The following is a 19,252-nucleotide window of genomic DNA, read 5'->3' as shown; positions in this document are numbered from 1 at the left end:
ATAAATTGAATTTTGGGAAACTATAACGGTGCTGCCAACTTTGGAAAAAGTCATCCCAATTTACTGTGTTGACTTGGCACTGTACAGAAATGGATACCCATAGATTATTTTCTTTTTCTCCTTCTTTCACACTATTATAGTTCAGTAAAATAATTAAAATTAGTTATTGTTAAGTACCTACACAAAAGGTAAAACAAAAGTAAAAGTTTACATATATACCTGTCACCCAAACAGATCACTGTGGAATTCATATATGTTTATATAATAATAAAAGGATGCATACTGATATTTCCTGAGGCCTTGTGATATATCAGCCCTTGGTAAATGGTGATTTCTTTTACAAGAGGAAAACCTGATGGCTAGTTTCTAGAGGTTTTCCTACATCTTCTATTTCTCAGTGGCTTTTACATAATAATAATGTATGTCCTGAAGGTCTGTATTCTGGTATGGAGTATTCTGGTGCCCTTCCTTACTTGGCTCTTTATAGTTATTATGATGTAGAGGAAAATCCCTTCCTTCCTACCTAAATTCATTGAGCTGAGGAAATAATTGAATAGTACTGAAATATTTAGCACATGCTTCTTAACTATTTTATAGTTGTTGCCATTAAATTATTTTTAGTGATGTTACTACACATTCTCTGCTCACCAGAATAATATTTATGTTTATAAAAGCTTAGCTGACCAAAAGCTCTTGAAGACACGCCTGAGGATGGGGCCTACCTGAAAGCAGCTCAAAAGAGCCTGACTAGAGCTGAGTGAAGGACAGAATCTTTGTTTTGCCAGTGGGTCCAGAAAGTTGTACATGGCCTTATACATGGTGCAGGAGCAACCTGAGAGCTGAGGCACTGGGGAGCAACTCCAGCCTTTCCTCATGTCTCCTAGGAGCCTAAATTTCTACCAAACTGGCCCAGCTTTGAATTCATTTGTCGATTCTGAGAAGGAGAAAGGAAAGAGATTGGCCTGGACCCCCTAGAGTGCATAAGAAGGGTTAAGAGCCTTGGGTCAGCATGTGCATTTCAGGCATGGAGGCCAGTGGTGGGAGAAGAGGTCTGGCTGGAGCTTTTAAGTAGCCACACTGGATGCTGTACCATCATGGAAACATTCTGTAAAAATTGTGTTTGCTCACAATGTTTTATTTTAGTCGAATATGCAAATATTTAGTAAATAATAGGCATTAAAATGTAGGGCATAAATAACAATAAAACGTTGTCCATGTAGATACATCCTTCACTTATTTTGACTCTCCCTAAAAATGATATACGTTTCACTAAACTTCGTAACAGGTTTTAATTAGATAATTCTGAAGAAAAGCTACTTTAGTTAGTTGGCCTCCAATAACAAGTGTCTATAGAAGGGAATTTAATTCCTTTCATGACTTTCAGTCATCATGTTTGAAATATCTGGAAAATATGTTAGATGTGGCCTTTAGTTATGAATTATTTTAGTTTTGGTGATTCTTATTCTTTAGACACCTGATCATTGGGAGTGTTTTGAAAACACTGGACTTTAAGTTTCACGTTCAAGTGTCCATTTCAGTTAGTGTTTGTGTTAAACTAGATCCTGGGGTTTGTAACCCAGATTCTCAAAAGAAACTGTAGCCAACAACAGGTTGCTAAGCAAGTCTCTTAGCTAATTAAACTATGTGAATAGAATTATTCTGTCTTCCTATACTGCTCAGTCATAGTGGATCAACTATCAATCACTTTTAGATTTGTCAAAATTTACATAGAAATAAGTGAAAGTATTGATACCCCATATTTAATAATTTTAAGAATAACTGAAAGATAAAATTGTACCAAAAATGATTGAAACAACCTAATATTCAATGACAGTAGAATTTTTAAACCAAATTATAATACGTGAACTATTAGTCAGTCATGCCAATTGAAGATTTGTGTATAATATAACAAATACTATTTTTATTCAGATTGCAAATCACAGCTCTTTTTTAATATAAAACAGCAGAAATAAGCAGAGTTTAACATATTGCCTTCATAAGCATTTCACACTGTTATCATTTTTTAAAATAAAAATAGAGACAGAAGGGAGCCTGTTTAGCTTATCCAGATTGTAATTAATTTGCTACTTGGGAGTATTAGAAAATGGCAGCTAGATCCACTAATGAGAGTTGTAAAGCGCAGTCATGGACTAGGTCCCAGACTGTTCAAATGATTTCTTTTTTCTGCTTAGAGTTACAGTTAAGAACAAAAGCAAGGGTTGGTAGCAGGGACAGCATGAGTAAATGTGTTCAGCCAAGGAGCAATTTCAAGCCTGATAGCGACATTCTATTATATATTTCATTTATGCGAGTCCTGAACTCTGAGAGAATACATTTTCATTTTCTACTAATTTTCATTCTTTTTTATATTATTTTTTCCATCGAATTTTCAAAAATCTATTTTGAATAGAATATCATCTTTCTATAAACACTTAGCCAAGAGGAACTTGCCTGTAACTTGATTTTACTAATCATGTTTGGAAGGAAAGTAAAATCTCTATGAAGAACAAGTCAACTAGTTAGTGTTTGTGATTTAGATCAGTATAGTTTTGGTTCATAGCAAGAGTACCCTGAATGCACCTGATCTCATCAGATTGTTGTAATTTTATTTTATCAATCTTAGTTTTTCCCTTTGACCATCTCATATTTTCTGTTTTACTTCAATTTAATTAGCTAGTATTGATTCTTAAGTATATTTTACTTCTGAGTACCCGATTCACCAACAGTATGGAAAAACTTAAAATTTAAAAACACCCAGAACTATTGCATGTTGAGAGTATGGTAGTAGAATGTTTCCTGTCAACAACAAAACTCTCTATCTTGCCTCTTTGAGATTCTAAAACTTTAGCATCATTTGCACCTTTTCTTTTGGCCTGTAGCTCATTATGTTCTTCTCTCTTATCTTTTTTAATCAGCTGGAATGCTTACTGATCCTTCTGTAGACTTCTAAGTCCGCGAGCCTGAGGAGCCCAGCTGGAGAATGCCTTCTGAACGTTGCCTCAGGTATACTCAGGGGAGTGATTTCTTGGTTTGGTGAGCCTTGAACTGGTACGCACTGCACATTTCTGGATCCAGCACAGAGTAGGGGCTAAATGAGGAATAAAGAAAGAAATTAGAGCTTTTATTATTTTGGTGTGTTGGCACAGACTAACCACTAAAATCTAGTTCTTGGTCAAATCTAGAGAAGTTTCATAATGCTACTTTTCTCTTTCGCTTATTTGAGATGCTTACCTGTATTCAACAAAAGGTATATTACTACAAAGATATAGGATTAAAGGAATGACTGGAAAACTAATATGGATGAATATTGCTCCCATTAAATCATGGGGGGAGTACAATACTTATTCTAAAAATCCCAGTAGCAATTTCTTTTAGCAGTTCATTCATTTAATAAATACTTATTGAACCAAGCACTCTACTTGATGCAACAGGATCCAGCTATGACTAAAACAGATAAGGTTTCTTCCTTTATAGAATAGGTATTCCTTAGGAGAAATAGACATTAAACAAACAGTCATACAGGTAACAACATAAATATAATTGTGAAAAGTGCTCTGAAGGACAAGTACAGCATACATATGGTAAGGAAACAACTTCCTGAGGAAGTAGTCTACAATGTGGTATCTGAAGTATGGATAGCATGACAGGGGGAGATGCCCAGGGTGGGAAAGAGGTTGGCACATTCTGACTATAGAGGGGCACAGTATTAGAAAAGGCATGGCATTCATTTGAGTGTTTTCACTGGAGGTGGCAAATCTTCAACTTCTTCTAAGAAAATAGTCAAAAATTCTTTAGAGTAAAAAATGGGAGATGTGATAAACCTGAGAACACATTTGTTCAATGTTAATATTGAGTATATTTATTAAATATTGATTAAATAGTGAGACCAGCTTTTGTCCATGATTCTTAGACTGTAAAAGTTGACTAGTTCTAAAACTAGTTCCAGAAATGGTGGTATTCCTATAGCAGGTATAGGACCTCTGCAGTAGCCATGTGAGTTTGTTATACTCCATCAGTGGTTCTGAATGGGAGGTTAAGGTAGACTGTGCAATGTCTGTCATTTTGTTTGTCACCTGAAGTAGTGGGTAGAGGCCAAGAATCCTGCTACACATATTAAATGGGTAGGACAGCTCCTTCCAGAAAAAAAAACAACAACAACAACAAAAAAACCCAGACCCAGCTCAAAATGTCAGTAGTTCTGAGGTTGAGAAACTTCACTGTTGAACAGTCCTGCTACACATATTAAATGGGTAGGACAGCTCCTTCCAGAAAAAACAACAACAACAACAAAAAAAAACCCAGACCCAGCTCAAAATGTCAGTAGTTCTGAGGTTGAGAAACTTCACTGTTGAACTGGTGTTCAGCAAATACAGTGCATGAAGACCATAGTGTCTGTCTGACAACACCTTAGCCAGATGACTTATTCCTGGCTACCAAGACCAGTGGTCATTCAGAATCATATTTTTAAATTTTAGTCTATCATCCCTGTTTTTTGGTTTGTTTGTTAGTTTTGTTTTTGAGACAAGGACTTGCTATGTAGCTCAGTCTGGCCCTGAACTCACTATGTAGCCTAAACTGTCTTTGAACTCTCAGTGATCCTCCTACCTCAGCCTCTCAAGTACTGAGATTACAGGCGTGTACCACTATGCCCAGTGTCATCCCTTATTTTATTAATCAACTATCCTACTGTCATCTGCCATCCTCATTGTAATCATCTCTAATGATCTCCCCTGCTCTGCCTTAACCCAAAGTCCTCTCTTCCCCACCTTCCAAATATTTTTACCGTAACACTTGCATGGAACTTGCAACATGACTATGTGCTCTTCTGTGTCATCTCCCTCATTCCAAAAAGCTCTGTATGCCTTCTGACTTCACTGGGACTTACCCTTCCCTGAGAACCACTACTCTTGTAGCCCTCTCATATGGTAACATTATTATTTCCGCACATCTCATGTATTTCAGCAATAGGTAACTCTACCTGTCCCTCTTGGGTTGTTGCCATCCTGGAACATAGGTCATTACTTCTTAGACTAGTTGTTTGAGAAAGCTGCAGCAAGACATACTCTTCTGAAGGTAGCTCTCTTTATTTTTCTTACCTTCTTCTTTTCCTAACTGTGGTCAAAGTCATTTCCCCTCATTCAATGAATACTTTGGCATCTGGCTTGCAGTTTTCCTCCCCATCATAAACCCTTTACAACTTTTCGGGGCTCTTAGTGTCAGAAAAGATTTGCCCTGCTTTATGGCCCTCAGATTCTCACTTATTATCCCCAAAGACTTCTTGTTCTACTTAGCCACCCAGTTCCATGGTCACACCTTGGACCTTGTCATAATCAGCAATTGCTCTGTTTCTAAAATCTCTCCATTAATTGCTTTACTCTTTACCATGCCCTCCTGTCCTTCTACTTGCCCATTTACTTACTCTCAGTAGGGTTTTGGTTTGACCTTTTTGCCAGGTCTGATCTTCTGGCCCTGCTACTTTCTACCAAACCATTAAACCTTTCCTTTTCTTATTTTCCTTCTTGACCAGTTTAGATTCTATCACTCTTGCTCCATCCTTCATTTCTCTTATCCCTGGTAGTTTTGATACATTTGATCAAGAAAACCCAAATCCGGATGAACTAAACTATATTTATGTGCCTACATTGTCTAAAACTCTTTAGATTTGTCAAGCCAGAAAATGGCAGTTTCAGTATGTATTTCTGGCCCACCTATTCCATGCTGCTCAAGGGTGGCCCTTTCCCACAAATAAGCCAAGTTTTGCTTCTGTTCTTTAATTCTCATCTTTCTTATCTTCTCAGCAATGATTTTTGGCCATCTCTCAACATATTCTTGAGGCACAGCTGTGCTTGTTACCCACCCTTTACAGATTAGTCATAGGTTTATATCTCTAGCTAAGACTTTCTGAGCTCCAGCTCCATGAATCAAACTACGTATTTGACATCTGCTCTTGTGAGTCTTACAGACAATTCAAACTTAACATATCCAACTGAATTTATCATCTTCTTCTGCAATTTTCATGCTATTGCACTAGTTCCTGTTCTGAGAATATCAAGTTATATAAACCAAAAATGTAGGTATCTTGGTGGGAACCTCCCTTCTACCCAACTCCATATATAATCATCACCAAGGTCTCTAGACCTGTCCTCTGAGTAACTTTCAAATTCATTCACCTCTCAGTAATTCTAACCCCATACTCCAGGCCCAAGTCCATTAACTCATCTGCACTACAACCACTATGCAAAACTGCTCTAGTGTGGCCCAGTCCCCCTGGCTGCTCTTGGTACGATGGCCTGTATCTGTGGGACTTCCATGGCTCTTAGGATAATCTGAGCCAGACCTCTTGCATAAATGAGCTTCAGTTTCTGCTGCTCAGGTGTCTCCTGGGCCAGGAAGGCTCTCCCTTGTCCTCAGGGTTCTGGCCATTAACCTGTGGACATGGACATATCAGGGTCATGCTCCCTTCTGCCACAGGGTTGGAGGATTCACTGTTCTCCTGCCTGTGAAGCTTCTCTCTTCTTTTTACCAGGGTAACTTGTTCTATCCTTTAGCCTGTATCTCAAGCGTTACTTCTTTAGGAGGCCAGATTACTTGATTAATATGTAACTACTCTGCTAAACTGTGTGTTCCACAAGGACTACTACCACATCTGCTTTGCAATTTTATCCCATTGCTGTTCTAGCATAATAGGCCTGAATAAGTATTTGTTGGATGAGTGAGTGAGGGAAAAAAGGACACAAAGCTGTTCATTTATAATTATGTTCTTTCCTGCATAGTCTTCATTTTTTCTGAATCATTCTCCACATACTATCCTCTTCTTATTATTGCCATTTCTATTAATTGTTAGCATTTGAGTTAAAGACTATAAAATGTAAGTGTTGTATAAAATAGAATTAAGTCCCATTATAGGATCTTTTAACAGCCTTCCCACTTAAACAAAAATTCTTTTAATATTAATGTATTTACATGAATTAAGTTTGTATAATATATTGGACTATGTTATTGCAGTGATTGGGACACTCGATAATCACTTGGCTGAATTAAAATAGTCAGGCATAATTATATTACCATTCAGAATTTTGCCGTGCTTTTTCTTTCCTCTGTTATCTGTTTAAGAAGTGTGGCTCAAAAATGAGGCTCTTTGTGCTACTTGACTCTTTTTGATATGAAAGGATGTAACACTTTATTAGTAAGCTTACTTGAGAATTACTTGCATGTTCTTTGTATATCTGAGTATTAGGTAAATGTTGATACAGAAATTCATTAAATTTTAAAATATGATATGTGAATATTTAAAACCATATTGTCATTTTTGGAATTTTTATCCTAAAAACTGAACTCAGTCAAATTTTATTCTGTGAAAATGAGATGATAGGAAAATTCTGTAGTCAAAAATGTTGGCTCTCTGAACTCAAAGTAACAATTTGCCCCAAAGCAGTGGTCCACTATCAGTAGAGTATATGATGTTATGAACATCATGTTCTGCATTTGATTTATTAGTTTGTGCCATCAGTTCCAGAATGAGAGTTACAGGCTTAAAGTCATGAATACTCCTGTTTCCTGAGACCTTGCTTATTAATCTCCCCATTACTGGATGCTGACATGCGGCTGATCAAGTGGTTATTCCCTGACATCACTAAAAAGCAATCTGCTGCTCAGGGACTCTGGGGCTTCCCATAGATGTACCAGGTTTAGGCTTGGCCCTGTGAGATACATGAATAGCAGTCCATAATTGGGGTCACCTGAAGCTCTCCCTTGTAGGGTTCAGGTGGAAAGAAATAGGTATGTAGAGTGGACCCTTGACTTACAAACTCGATCAATTCCCAAGGGCTGGTTGTAACTAAGTCAATACAGCTGAGATCTGGATGTTTACCTGGGCACATGCTATAGATAACAAGAGGCAGATGAATCTTCCATTAACCTAATTAGCCCAAGTTGTATGCCAGGCTAGTCATAATGTGGGGGTCCACTATACTTTCCTGGAAACTTGTAAACTTCCCATTAGAAGTGGAATGGGAAAGACATATGATTTAAAGCAGCCATAGTAAAAACTAAAATGAAACAGTTAAAATTAATTTTCACAGCATGTTTTATATAATGCAAAGTGCCTAAAATAGGATAAACATGTAATCAACATAAAAGTTAATGCAATATTTTTCATTCTCTTTTTCATAGTGCCTTTGCCACCCAGTATATATTTTACACTCACAGCGCATCTCAGTTTGGAATGCTCAGTATTTTGTGTGCTTAAAAGCCACACATGGTTATGGCTTCTGTATTGGACACTGTAGCTTTGAATGCCCTCAGTAAAAATGGTATTTGTATTGCTTTGGGGAAACCAGGATGCCTAGCTGTGAATTTTGAGATGGCAGCATTTTTTCATACTTTCTGTATTTTCCCAATAATTTAGGAAGATTTAACATATGTGTTTTTTTCTTTGTTTCCCAGGTGGGGATGGGAACTCCTCTAAAATGGGTGTTATTATTTGCTAATTTGATATATGTCATAGATGCCAAGGGACCTAAGCACAAGCACGTCTCCTCCCTTCTTAACTTAAACATAGAGGCTCTGTAGTTTTTGATTCTTTTCTCTTTGGTTTATGATTATTTCTTGGTAAAGTGGTCATATCATCTTCCTGCTCTGTTCTTTGGCCGATGTGCCTTCACAGATGGTTGAAGTGTTCTGCAGATTTATATCTGAGAGTTGAATGAGAAGTTGCTTTTCCTTTTAGAATATGATAATAACTTGTTGATTAATAGACCTTTATTTCTTGCCAACTGTTGGAGTATTTGTTTCTGTTTTTAAAGAATCCTAACATATTGGTTCCAAAACATTTAGGATTTTGTTCCAAGTGTTGTTGTAAATATTTAGCATGCTATTTTCTTTAAGCCAAGCAGAAAGATCCTGTGAAATTGTGTAGCATCACTATTGTTTGAAAACTGAGCCTTTTATTCTTTGCCAAATTTCAGTTTACAGCTGCTCTCTCCCTGGCAAGGTTTAATCACTCTCAAGAGATAGCTGAACTGCAGATACTGAGGCTTAATGATAAAGATGTGAATTGTGGCACTATATTTAGAAAATGAGTAAGGAAACATTTTAAGGCAATTATTTTAATATAGTCTTCTGTTCCATTACAAATGAAATTTTAAAATACATTTATTTAACTTTTAAGGTAATAGAAGAGAAAAAATTATGAAATTGTGAAGAATATTTCTAAGATTATAATAAAAATCTATTCTGCAGAAAAATTTTAACAAATTTTTATAACAAAAGTTTATAACAAATTTTTTGAACGGTGATTTGAAACAATTTCTTATCATAACAACCCATTCAATATCTTCATTTATATTCTATAGGGCTGATTTTGAGATTAATTATACAAGATATAAACAAACAATAGAGATGTGGTTTTTTTGAGATCTTTACAGATTATCTTTTTTTAACTAGAAAGAGGAATTATATTGTGCTTCTGATGTTATATTTTCAAAATGCTTGATCTAAGACTCAGTTTTCTTATCTATAAAATAGAGAACAAAAGTACTTGCCTCAGTGTTAAGAAGATTAAATGAATTAATAATTGAACATGGTAAGCACTCTGTGTTAAATATATAAAATATATTTCTTTTAGAAAAGATTTTTCAAATATTGTTCTAAAGCTATATTTAGATGATACAATATTTCTATTATTCAATTTCATTTCTTTGATGTTAATCTCTATTCTAGGTTTTACATAGAAATTTATAAAAATTATTTATGCTTCTGAATGTAATATTTTCAATTACTTATTTTTAAAAGTCTTTTGATAGCTAGAGCCACTAGATGAATATTAATGACAATAACCACTTCAAAGCTCATTGTCTCCTTCCACCTGAAAATAATCCTCCCACCTTCCTACAACAGCTTCCTGTATCATCAACGCCTGTCAAGTTCTTTTCTTCCCGTAGTTCTGACATTTCTGATGCTTCCCAGTCAAAAATGTCCAATAAATCTTACTGACTGCACTCTAGCATTTCATGGGAAGCATTTGGTTAATTTTAAAGTGATGATTTGCACTTACCTAGAATTTACCAGTCAACTGGTGCACAGGCTGGGTAGGGCCCTGTCAGACCGACCATGCAAACAAGGCTGCCAATGACTCTGGCTCCTCTGAACAACTCCTTTATGCTCAGAAGGAAGAATTGGATGCAGAAATTACCAGTGTGTGGGAGTGAGGGGGACAGTTAATCGTTACTCAGCTTTAAGAAAAGTCTGCTGTCCAGGGCTTGATGACCCTTTTATTTTTTCTTCTCAGACAATTTATTTACTGGTATACCTCACTCATCTTAGTCCAGTTCCTGCTCTGAGATTTTAAAGCATGTCAAGAAGTTTGTTGATCCAAACTAGAATTGTCCATAGATCTCTAGATACTCATTTTAAGAAATTCTAGAATTTTACCTAGGAGTTTTCAAAAGATGTAAGGGTGGGACAGACAGTAGAAGGATGCCACAATGGTTAAGTTTAGCAATCTCACAAAATAAGCCTAGTATTGTATAATGATCACATGTAGACATTGGAGGCTGATAATGTAGATTACTTTCAAATTTGTTTTTTTTCATTTACAAAGATGTTTCTTTTGACTTTCTCCTTGTGGTACATAACTTCACATCCAAGCCTTTCCCCCTTAACCAACCTTTGCTCAGTTTTCTTGTATTTATTAATGGAATGTCTTGTCCTGTGGGACGATCTAATAAGGAATAAAGTTGGAGAATCTCTCTCTCTCTCACAGACACACACACACACACACACACACACACACACACACGGAACAAGTTTTACACTGAAGCATGAACATACAGGTAGGGGATGCGGTTCTAGCCGCAGTCTCATAAGTCGACAATATGAAGACACCAATGGGCACACTGACCAACAAAACTCAGAAAGAGGGACACTAGTCAGAGAGAAAAAGATCCCTGGTGGGAGCAAGGAAAAGAATCAGAAGAAACAGAACTGGAAAATAGCAGAGAAAAAAAAGTTTGGAAACTTGAAGGTCAAACTCAAGGTATGCTAGAATCCAGGTTCCCTCAGTTGATGTGGAAGGGCTGAGGGAGCATTCAGGAAGCAGGGCTGCTAAGAGGAAGAATGTCAAGCCCAGCCTGGGTGATTTAGTAACTTAGTGAGACCCTGTCTCAAATTAAAAAGAAAAGACTGGGGATGTAGCTTAGAGCGAAGGCTCTGGGTTCAACTCCCAGCGTAATCAATCAATCAGTCAATCATCAATCAATCAATGAAGTAAGTTGACTCAATTGCTGTCCCTTGTAGTATTCAAGAAATGCTGACAGGGCAGAGGCTCTGCCACTCAGAATCTCACAACGACAGTGTCCTGGCAGCGCTGAATCAGCAGAGAAGTGACGGGATCCTCTGCGACGTCACCCTGATTGCCGAGGAACAGAAATTCCATGCTCACAAGGCAGTCCTAGCTGCATGCAGCGACTATTTCCGGGTAAGTTGAGGTAGTTTGTGTGTTTCTTTAGGATATCAATAAACAGAAAATCACAGTGTTTCCTGGACTGTCCTTCAACAACAAGGAGAAAATTAGGTGGTCATTTCCAGAATTTGAATGCTGGAGTGTGTGTTCTTTCCTGAGCAAAATGAGACCTGGTAAAGTTTCCAGTTTAGGATCAGAATACTTTGTAAAATAATTTAAAATATTCCTAAGTTTATGTACTGCTTCTGATTTTTTAATACATATTCTTCATACTTCCTAATTATTTGCTCCTAGTATAGAGAAGCATCTGACTCCTTGAAACTTTATGGTTGATGTGTAAGGTGTGTCGTCTTGTTTAGTAGAACTTTGGAGTTTTATTTCCAGCAACTAATAGTATGTGGTGATACGATTACCATTATTTTGAAGACAAAGTGTACAGTATGTTTTTAGCTGATTTAGTGCCATGTATTTGGAATTTCCTGGGATTTTGGTGGACAAAGGATTTTATGTCCATATTTCCTTTAATCTTCACAAAAGCCCACTTTACAAATATATACATACCATTAAAATCACTTTCCATCTAAGGAAACTCAGTCTCAGAGGTTAAGTGATTTGTTATAAGGCAGAAACTAAATAACAAGTCACAGAGTTACTACATGGAAACTCAATCTCAGAGGTTAAGTAATTTGTTATAAGGCAGAAACTAAATAACAAGTCACAGAGTTCCTACATGGCAGCTCTGGAACTGATACCTATGTCTAACTCTGAACCACTAGTCTATTCTACTTCTTGATATAAAGGACAGTGATTAGCCAGAAATACAGAGTCTCTGTAGGATCAGGAATATAACTTTGTTTATAAAACTTTCCCTCACTAAGACCTCTAAATAATACAGAAATCAGTGTAGTGGCCTAGTCTGGCAATCTGTTAACTGACTTGCGTGTTTACGGTAACTTAACTTTTCTTGCTTAACAGACAGTATGCATTACACTCAATTGCCAACCAGCAGTGATAGTGAATTTTCACAGATGCTGAATCAAAACAAAAGCCTGAAAAAGTTCTTTTAAATATGATGAAGCTGAGTGCTATAGAGGATAAAGAGGTCATTACTTGAAATGTTTTTCTAAAATAAAAAATAGGGATTTATTTATAAACTGCAGAAAGGACACAGAGTACCATATCTGTAAAGTGACCTTTTAGTCCCATTAATATAGTGATCCACTGATACACCCTTACAGTGTCAGGCATTCATTTTCCAGAAAGGTTTGATTATTCCCAAGGGGCTTTTGTAAACAATAAAATATTTAGGATTGTGTGCACGTTCCGTTATACAAGTTTTGTCTTCTTGTTGATCACAATATAGCCTCCTTCATGATTAACTTAGGTTTCTGCCTTCTGGGGTTTGAACTTAATTTGGGGAAATGGTTTGGTTTTGTGCATGTTTATTTATAACAGAGTATGTGCAAATACAAGCATGTGGGACCAACAGACCATTTTACTTGTTGGCATGTCTCAATGATTTTTGCCACTCTTAGTTTTTCATCTCCTGTACCACAGTGCTGCTCATACTCTGGTGGAGTATGCCCAGAGGATTCCCTTTTGGAATCCTTCTATCAGGAGCTATGGATGTAACTCAGTGGTAGAGTCTTTGCCCATGCTTGAAGTCCTGGCTTTTTTACATGATGACTACATTCTAGCTGCAGTAGCACAAACCTTAATCTACAGGTACTTCCTAAACTTGTTCGTGTCCCACTGGCCAAGCAAATCACATGGCTGTTCCAGAATCAGGGTAAGAAAGGGATGAAAAAGGGAGTGTACAGAGGAAGTGGAAGAATTTGTTGCCATTTTTGCAACTGAGAGCAGTCAGGAATTAACAAAGATATGATATTTTACCCTGCTTGCAAGCTAACCAGTTAACCTACCACACTTTCTTAGATGGTGGTAGAAAACACAGAACTCCTAAGTCAGAAACAAAGGATAGTTTATTATTGTTTATTGCTTCTACAGAACAATGTCTGATTATATATGCACTGTTTTCCTGCGTCCAGATTCCCACAGGATGACGCAAAGAGAGACTGTATTACTGCACAAAAACTGTAACCTTTTATGGTGGTTAGTAAACACATCTGCCCTTTGCTCTGCTGGGAGACATTATTATACTGGACAGTAAGTGTTCCTTCTCTTTACACTACCAAGAGACACTATGTATGTCTTCCAGGATTGGAAGTAAAGCTGCCCTTACCTTTGCTTTCCTTGTATCTTATCTTGAACCGTTGAAACTTGTGCAAACAATATCTTGTCTCAGTAATTTCTGTCTCTCTCACAATTATGTTCTCTTGTGCTTTGTAAGTGGTTAATAAGTATTAAGTATTTAATTAAATTGAAAATTAAATATTTTCTAATTGTCATAGAATTCCACCTGTATCTTAATTCTTAATATTTAGATGTTAAATATATGCAAATTATGCATGGGTTTTTTTTCCTTCTAGTGTGAACTTTTTAAGCTAAATACTTTGATATAAACTCAAGTTTTGTACCCTATCCTCTGTAGATAATTTTGAAGCTGAAGTCCTTCTTGTTCTGATTCAGGAAAGGTGAGACTGCAAAAATGAGAAGCCTCAAACTTTAATGGAAATTGGCTTTTTATTTTGGTCTAGGAGTTGACATCAGTTTTCTTTGCTTAAAATATGAATAATGAATGAGCAGTTGACCACAGTACTGTGCCTTCTTGCGATCATCATTTCTTCTAAAAAGAAAGTATAATACCACATTTTAGACCCAAGAAATAATGACTTTTTATAACAAAAATTTCAGGCTCAATATCACGGTATGGAAACAGCATAGCATTAGTTAAATGCTATAACTTTGTCCGAGCAAGGACTTCTTTTATAAGGGTACAGAGCAATGATGAAAAGAAGAAAAGAATGAGCTTAGGAGTCAGGTCTAAGTGCGAATCTAGTAGTTAGGTCTGTGTCTGTGTGTTCACCCTGTTTCTCACAGAGTTTGGAAAATAGTAGGTTCTCTTTCAGTGTTTGCTGAGTTATTAATCCTTTTTACCATCTATGCTATGAACGTAGTAAGGCCATCTTTTTTCTTGTCTCAATTACTTTCCAGTTGCTAGGACAAAAAACCTGATACCTGTAAGTTGAAGGAGGAGAGTTTTATTTTGACTCACAGTTTGTAGAAATTTCAGTCCATAGTTGGCTGGTTCCAAGGCAGGGTGGCATGGTGGAAGAGAAACAGTCCATGGGATGGCAGGCAGAAGTGGGGCAGAGTGGGATCAAGGGAAAAGGAAGGAGATACACACACGTGCACATGCGCACGCACATGCGTGCACACACACACACACACACACACACACACACACACTTCCTTCCAGGCCACACCCAAAGTTACCCAATTCTTCCCACGAGGCTTCACTTCCTAAAATCACACCCAGCTATGAACCTGTCAGTGGACTAATCAAGTATCACACCCATGTTCCAGTCACTTCTCCCAGTCTCCACCTATGAGGATATGAGGCTTTGGGGGGACATCCAGATCCAAGCTATAATATTTGTTTTGCTATTTGCACCCATAAATTGATGGTTATCAATTTTCAGAATATAAAATAAGGTGAATAACACACTAAGCACAGTATCTGTTTGGTTTTTTTTGTTGTTTTTGTTTTTTGTACTGGGGATTGAACTCAGGTCTTTGCGCTTGCAAGGCAGGCCACCGAACCACTGAGCTAAATCCCCAGTCCTAAGCACAGTATCTGACACACAACAGACTTTCAATAAATATTAGCCTTCTCACTCCTTGGTCTAAATCATGATTCTGGCCATGCGTTGCACAGGTGTTAGTGGGAAGAAAGGTTAGCTCATCTTTTGGGTCAGCTGGTTAACGGTCTCTTTTCTTTTGATAGGTGAGAGTACCTTTTTTTTTCCTTTTCCATCATTTCGTTTTCTGAATATGATTTTCCCACTTACTTAGAGCATTTTGATAGCTATCTAATTTTTCTCTTCCCCTGGTTCTCCAAACCATTATATAGGATTGTGTACTTGATTTTTCACTCCTTGCTCACATGAACACCTGCATTTTCTGGCCAGGGAAGCAGGTGTCTTGAGTGTCTAATATAGTTTCATGTATGTGTTGGTAAGGTGATTCACCTCACCACCTGGCTTCTAGCTTGCTGGCATGGTCTTCATCTCGTCACTATTTACCCACCGCTTTGTTCCCCGTTGTGTTTGTTCAATGTTGCTGCAACAATATCCTCCAGACACACTCTTCCACTTCAGGGACTACACATTTTTTGGCTTTGCACCTGTCACAACCTACTTACCACTTGGTCTACCTTTTCAGTTTTCCAAGGTTTATCACAGCCAAAAACACTGTAAGAGTGATGTCTCTCATGAAGCCTAATCTTGACCACCCTCTGTCAGTTCCCTAAATTTATATGCAAGGTCTTTCTTTTCTGAAGTGTTAAAACTTTTAGCTTGTCTCTCCAAAGATTTAAAGACTAAGTGCCACTTGTTACAGTTCCCTTATCAATAACATCTTAGAGAAAGTCCCTCAATAGCTAATATCCTTCAAACACAATCGAGTTGGGCAACATTGAAACAGAAGTAGCAGAAGATAGGAGGCTGTGTTCTAGAGTTTGTATGTGAGAGGGAAGAGCAGATCAGCTTTTTGTCTCTGTTTTTAAAAGCCCCTCATGCTCAGGAAATGCATAAATTGCTAGGCCTCAATGTAGGCAACCCTGGGCTATGGGCCACTCTAGTTCTGGAGGCTGTTGTTTTGCATTTGCTACCTCCAGCTTAAATCCCCATGAACGCCTACAATTTCTGGCCAGAAAGCAGATGTCTTGACTGTCTAACATAATTTCATATATGTGTTGGTAAAGTGATTCAAATATGACATTTAGGAAAGTTAAATATTTTTGCATCTTTTTCAGTTAGAGCCCAAGAGTACTGCTGCCTATGTAATTTCTAGATTTGAGACAAGGGCATAAAGCCTATGGATATAAAAGAGTTATGTTCCATGTTTTTATAATTATATTCTATAGTCTTTATTTGATTAAATGGTATAAAGACTTTTAATGAGTATATAACATATAATCAAAAATTTATTTTTAGTCCAGTAAGAATCCATTACATACCTGAAGTTTTCTAGACCCTGAATGAATTTGAAGTCTGGCAGGAGATTCTAACAAATGAAAAAATAACTGCCGTATAACGTAATTCATACGAAGAGTTTGAGGGTTAGAGTGCCTCAAGGCATTTTAATCTCTTGTTCCTCCTTTGCCATTCGCAATCAATAATGGTAACAATAATAATGACCTTTAATCAAGCATTTACTCCGCTCCAGACACTTATGCTTCATATGTTATATGGACTGATTCACGTCAGCTGCTAGAGACTTGTAAGATTGGCGTTACTATTATCATATCCACTTTAAAAATAAAGGAAGCGATTTGATTTAATTAACTCATACTAGGGACCCAAAAAGTGGTTAAGAGCTGAGGGTGGCCTGCACGTAGTGTGGAGCAGATGGCTGGAGAGAAGAGAATCTGCTTGAGAAGTGCTAGAGAAGAGGTGGGATTGATAGGACTTTGATGGGCCATGAGGGAGAAGACAGACTTAAGGCCCCCGGCCTGAGAGTCAGGGACAGTGGGAGGAAGAAGATGTTTATGCTAATCACAGGCCTGAGATGTAGAAAATGCTGGGAGAACAGCCCTAGGCTTCCCTTAAGGAAGCCATCAAGGGAGCAGTGGAAAAGGCTGTATATATGAGTGTGTCTAAGTCCTGGTGGAATGAATGTCCTTTTTGCCTATCTGATCTTTCCATCCCTAGAGCCTGCTACAGTGCCAGGCATGAGACAGGCTCCCTATCTTCACTCTCCATGCTGCCCTTTGATTGGAGCGTTCTTTGCTGGGTCATGCTGGTGGGCACTCACAGCCCCCTCTTCAGAATTACCCTCCTTCCAAAAGCCACATATTTTGTAAGTGTATTTATTTCTCACTTTTATACATTTTCTTGTCTTATTTCCTAAGAAAGTATCTGATAAAAACTTAAAGGTACTAGCACTGCTGGCATTAAAACATAAATGGAATCATTGTTGGATTCATGCTGTCTGCTGTTCAGTCATTTTATAGACTTCATTAATATTGCTGATTCTCATAAATCACATGTACCGAGCATATTGTGTTCATTACTAAAGAGCAGCAGGGCTGGGGATTTAGCTCAGTGGTTCCAGCTCCTGCCTCCCAAATGTAAGGACTCAAGTTTGATCCCCGGTACCAAAAAAAAAAAAAAAAAAAAAAAAAAAAAAAAAAAAAAAAAAAAAAAAAAAAAAAATTGAAGCACAAAATTGAAGCACAAAATTGAAGCCCCCAAGACTTCAGCCTTCAGCCTATAGCCTGTTCATCAATCTCCATCAATTTTATGAATCTCCAATATACTCACCGTAAAATACCTCTTAGCTTAATAATAAATTAATAAAAATGAATGTGACATTCATTTGTCACTTACAAGCTGTCCAATGCTATACAGATATTAAAGGACGTTACATTGTCACTTTTTATCATTTATTCAGTCACCCGCAGCACTGCTCTCTTCTGGCCACATTCTAAGCAGAGAGTGGACTCAAGGCTGAAATTAGGATTCACTCATTTGTTTTGTAGGAATATTTTAGCAATCTGATTAAGACAACCCTCAAAAATTAAAAATTAAATTAAAAATTAAATTTTAGTTATTACCTCAAATTTCCTTTTGATAAAAATGTATGTAAATAATAGTAAAATAACCCAAAGACCTTTAATACATATAGTAATTTTAGTTTACCACTTTGATGGTCACTGTAAGCATATCGATATCTACTACCACCCTATAAATAGCAAGCATTACTCTGTAATTATCTAATTGGTTCATGAATGTCATTAAGATTAAATCCCATGATGTTCAGTATTTTCCATAGTCCATTTTGCACTAGCCTGTTCTGTGATTAATTACTTACCTTGAGGCCCAACAAGCATTCCAGAGTCATTGATGATGAAATGTTTGTGCTGAAACAATAGCAAGTCCTTCTGATATCTGACTGTCCTCTGTTGAACACAGAGGTATCAGTTATCATTTTTATAGTATGAATTGTGCATTACATACTAAACTGATTGTGAATTTCATCAAATGAATACTTCTTGTTAACATTCAGTTTTATAAAATCCACTTATAGAAATCATTGAGAAGAGCAATGTCCATTAGAAATTAGAATGTGGCCTCTTAAGTAAAATGAATAGGACATACATATATAAATACTGAATAGTATTCTCTGGTGTGAATAGTATTTCTCTGGTATGAAAAACTAAAAGCATAAATAAGGTTCAGTATATATAACTGATATTGTAAAACAGGAAGAAAATGTCTAAAGGAGTAGGGTAAATGGGAGGGATGGGGAAAGGAAAGAGGAAAAGAAAAAATATGAGAAATATAAAAGTACAGAAACAAACTCTGTAAATAAGGAAGGGCGGAGGTGTGAAGGGAGAGCAGGGGTATGGGGGAAAAAGAACCAAGATACATCATGTAAAGGTACAAGATCTTAATGAATGTAATGGTACTGTATACCTAAAATGTAACAATAAACTTAATGGAAAAAAAGAAATTAGAATATGGATAGAGAACAATATTTTATTAGTGTTGAAAATGTGGGCTGGGTGGCGCTGTGCCTACCTAGCAAGTGCAAGGTCCTGAGTTTGATCCCTGGTACTACACTCACCAAAAAAAGAAAAAAAATATATAGTATATAGTATATATA

General features: G+C 37.0%; 1 protein-coding gene across 5 annotated transcripts in view; it reads left to right on the top strand.

Moving 5' to 3' along the window:
- The window catches only part of Klhl32 (kelch like family member 32), a 197,727-nt gene that overhangs the window by 39,814 nt on the left and 138,661 nt on the right, over positions 1-19,252 (top strand). For all 5 annotated transcript variants that reach the window (XR_004517175.1, XR_004517174.1, XR_004517173.1 and 2 more), the window contains exons 2-3: positions 2,916-3,003; positions 11,296-11,476. Coding sequence is in view for 2 of the 5 variants with exons in the window: in XM_010637361.2 (XP_010635663.1) it covers positions 2,981-3,003; positions 11,296-11,476 (204 nt within the window). In the remaining 3 variants the exon portion in view is untranslated. The remainder of the gene's footprint in view (positions 1-2,915; positions 3,004-11,295; positions 11,477-19,252) is intronic.

Source organism: Fukomys damarensis, unplaced genomic scaffold (genome assembly GCF_012274545.1).
Source record: "Fukomys damarensis isolate Sample0158 unplaced genomic scaffold, DMR_v1.0_HiC HiC_scaffold_14, whole genome shotgun sequence".
NCBI lineage: Eukaryota > Metazoa > Chordata > Mammalia > Rodentia > Bathyergidae > Fukomys > Fukomys damarensis.
This window is presented reverse-complemented; position numbering and strand designations above follow the sequence as displayed.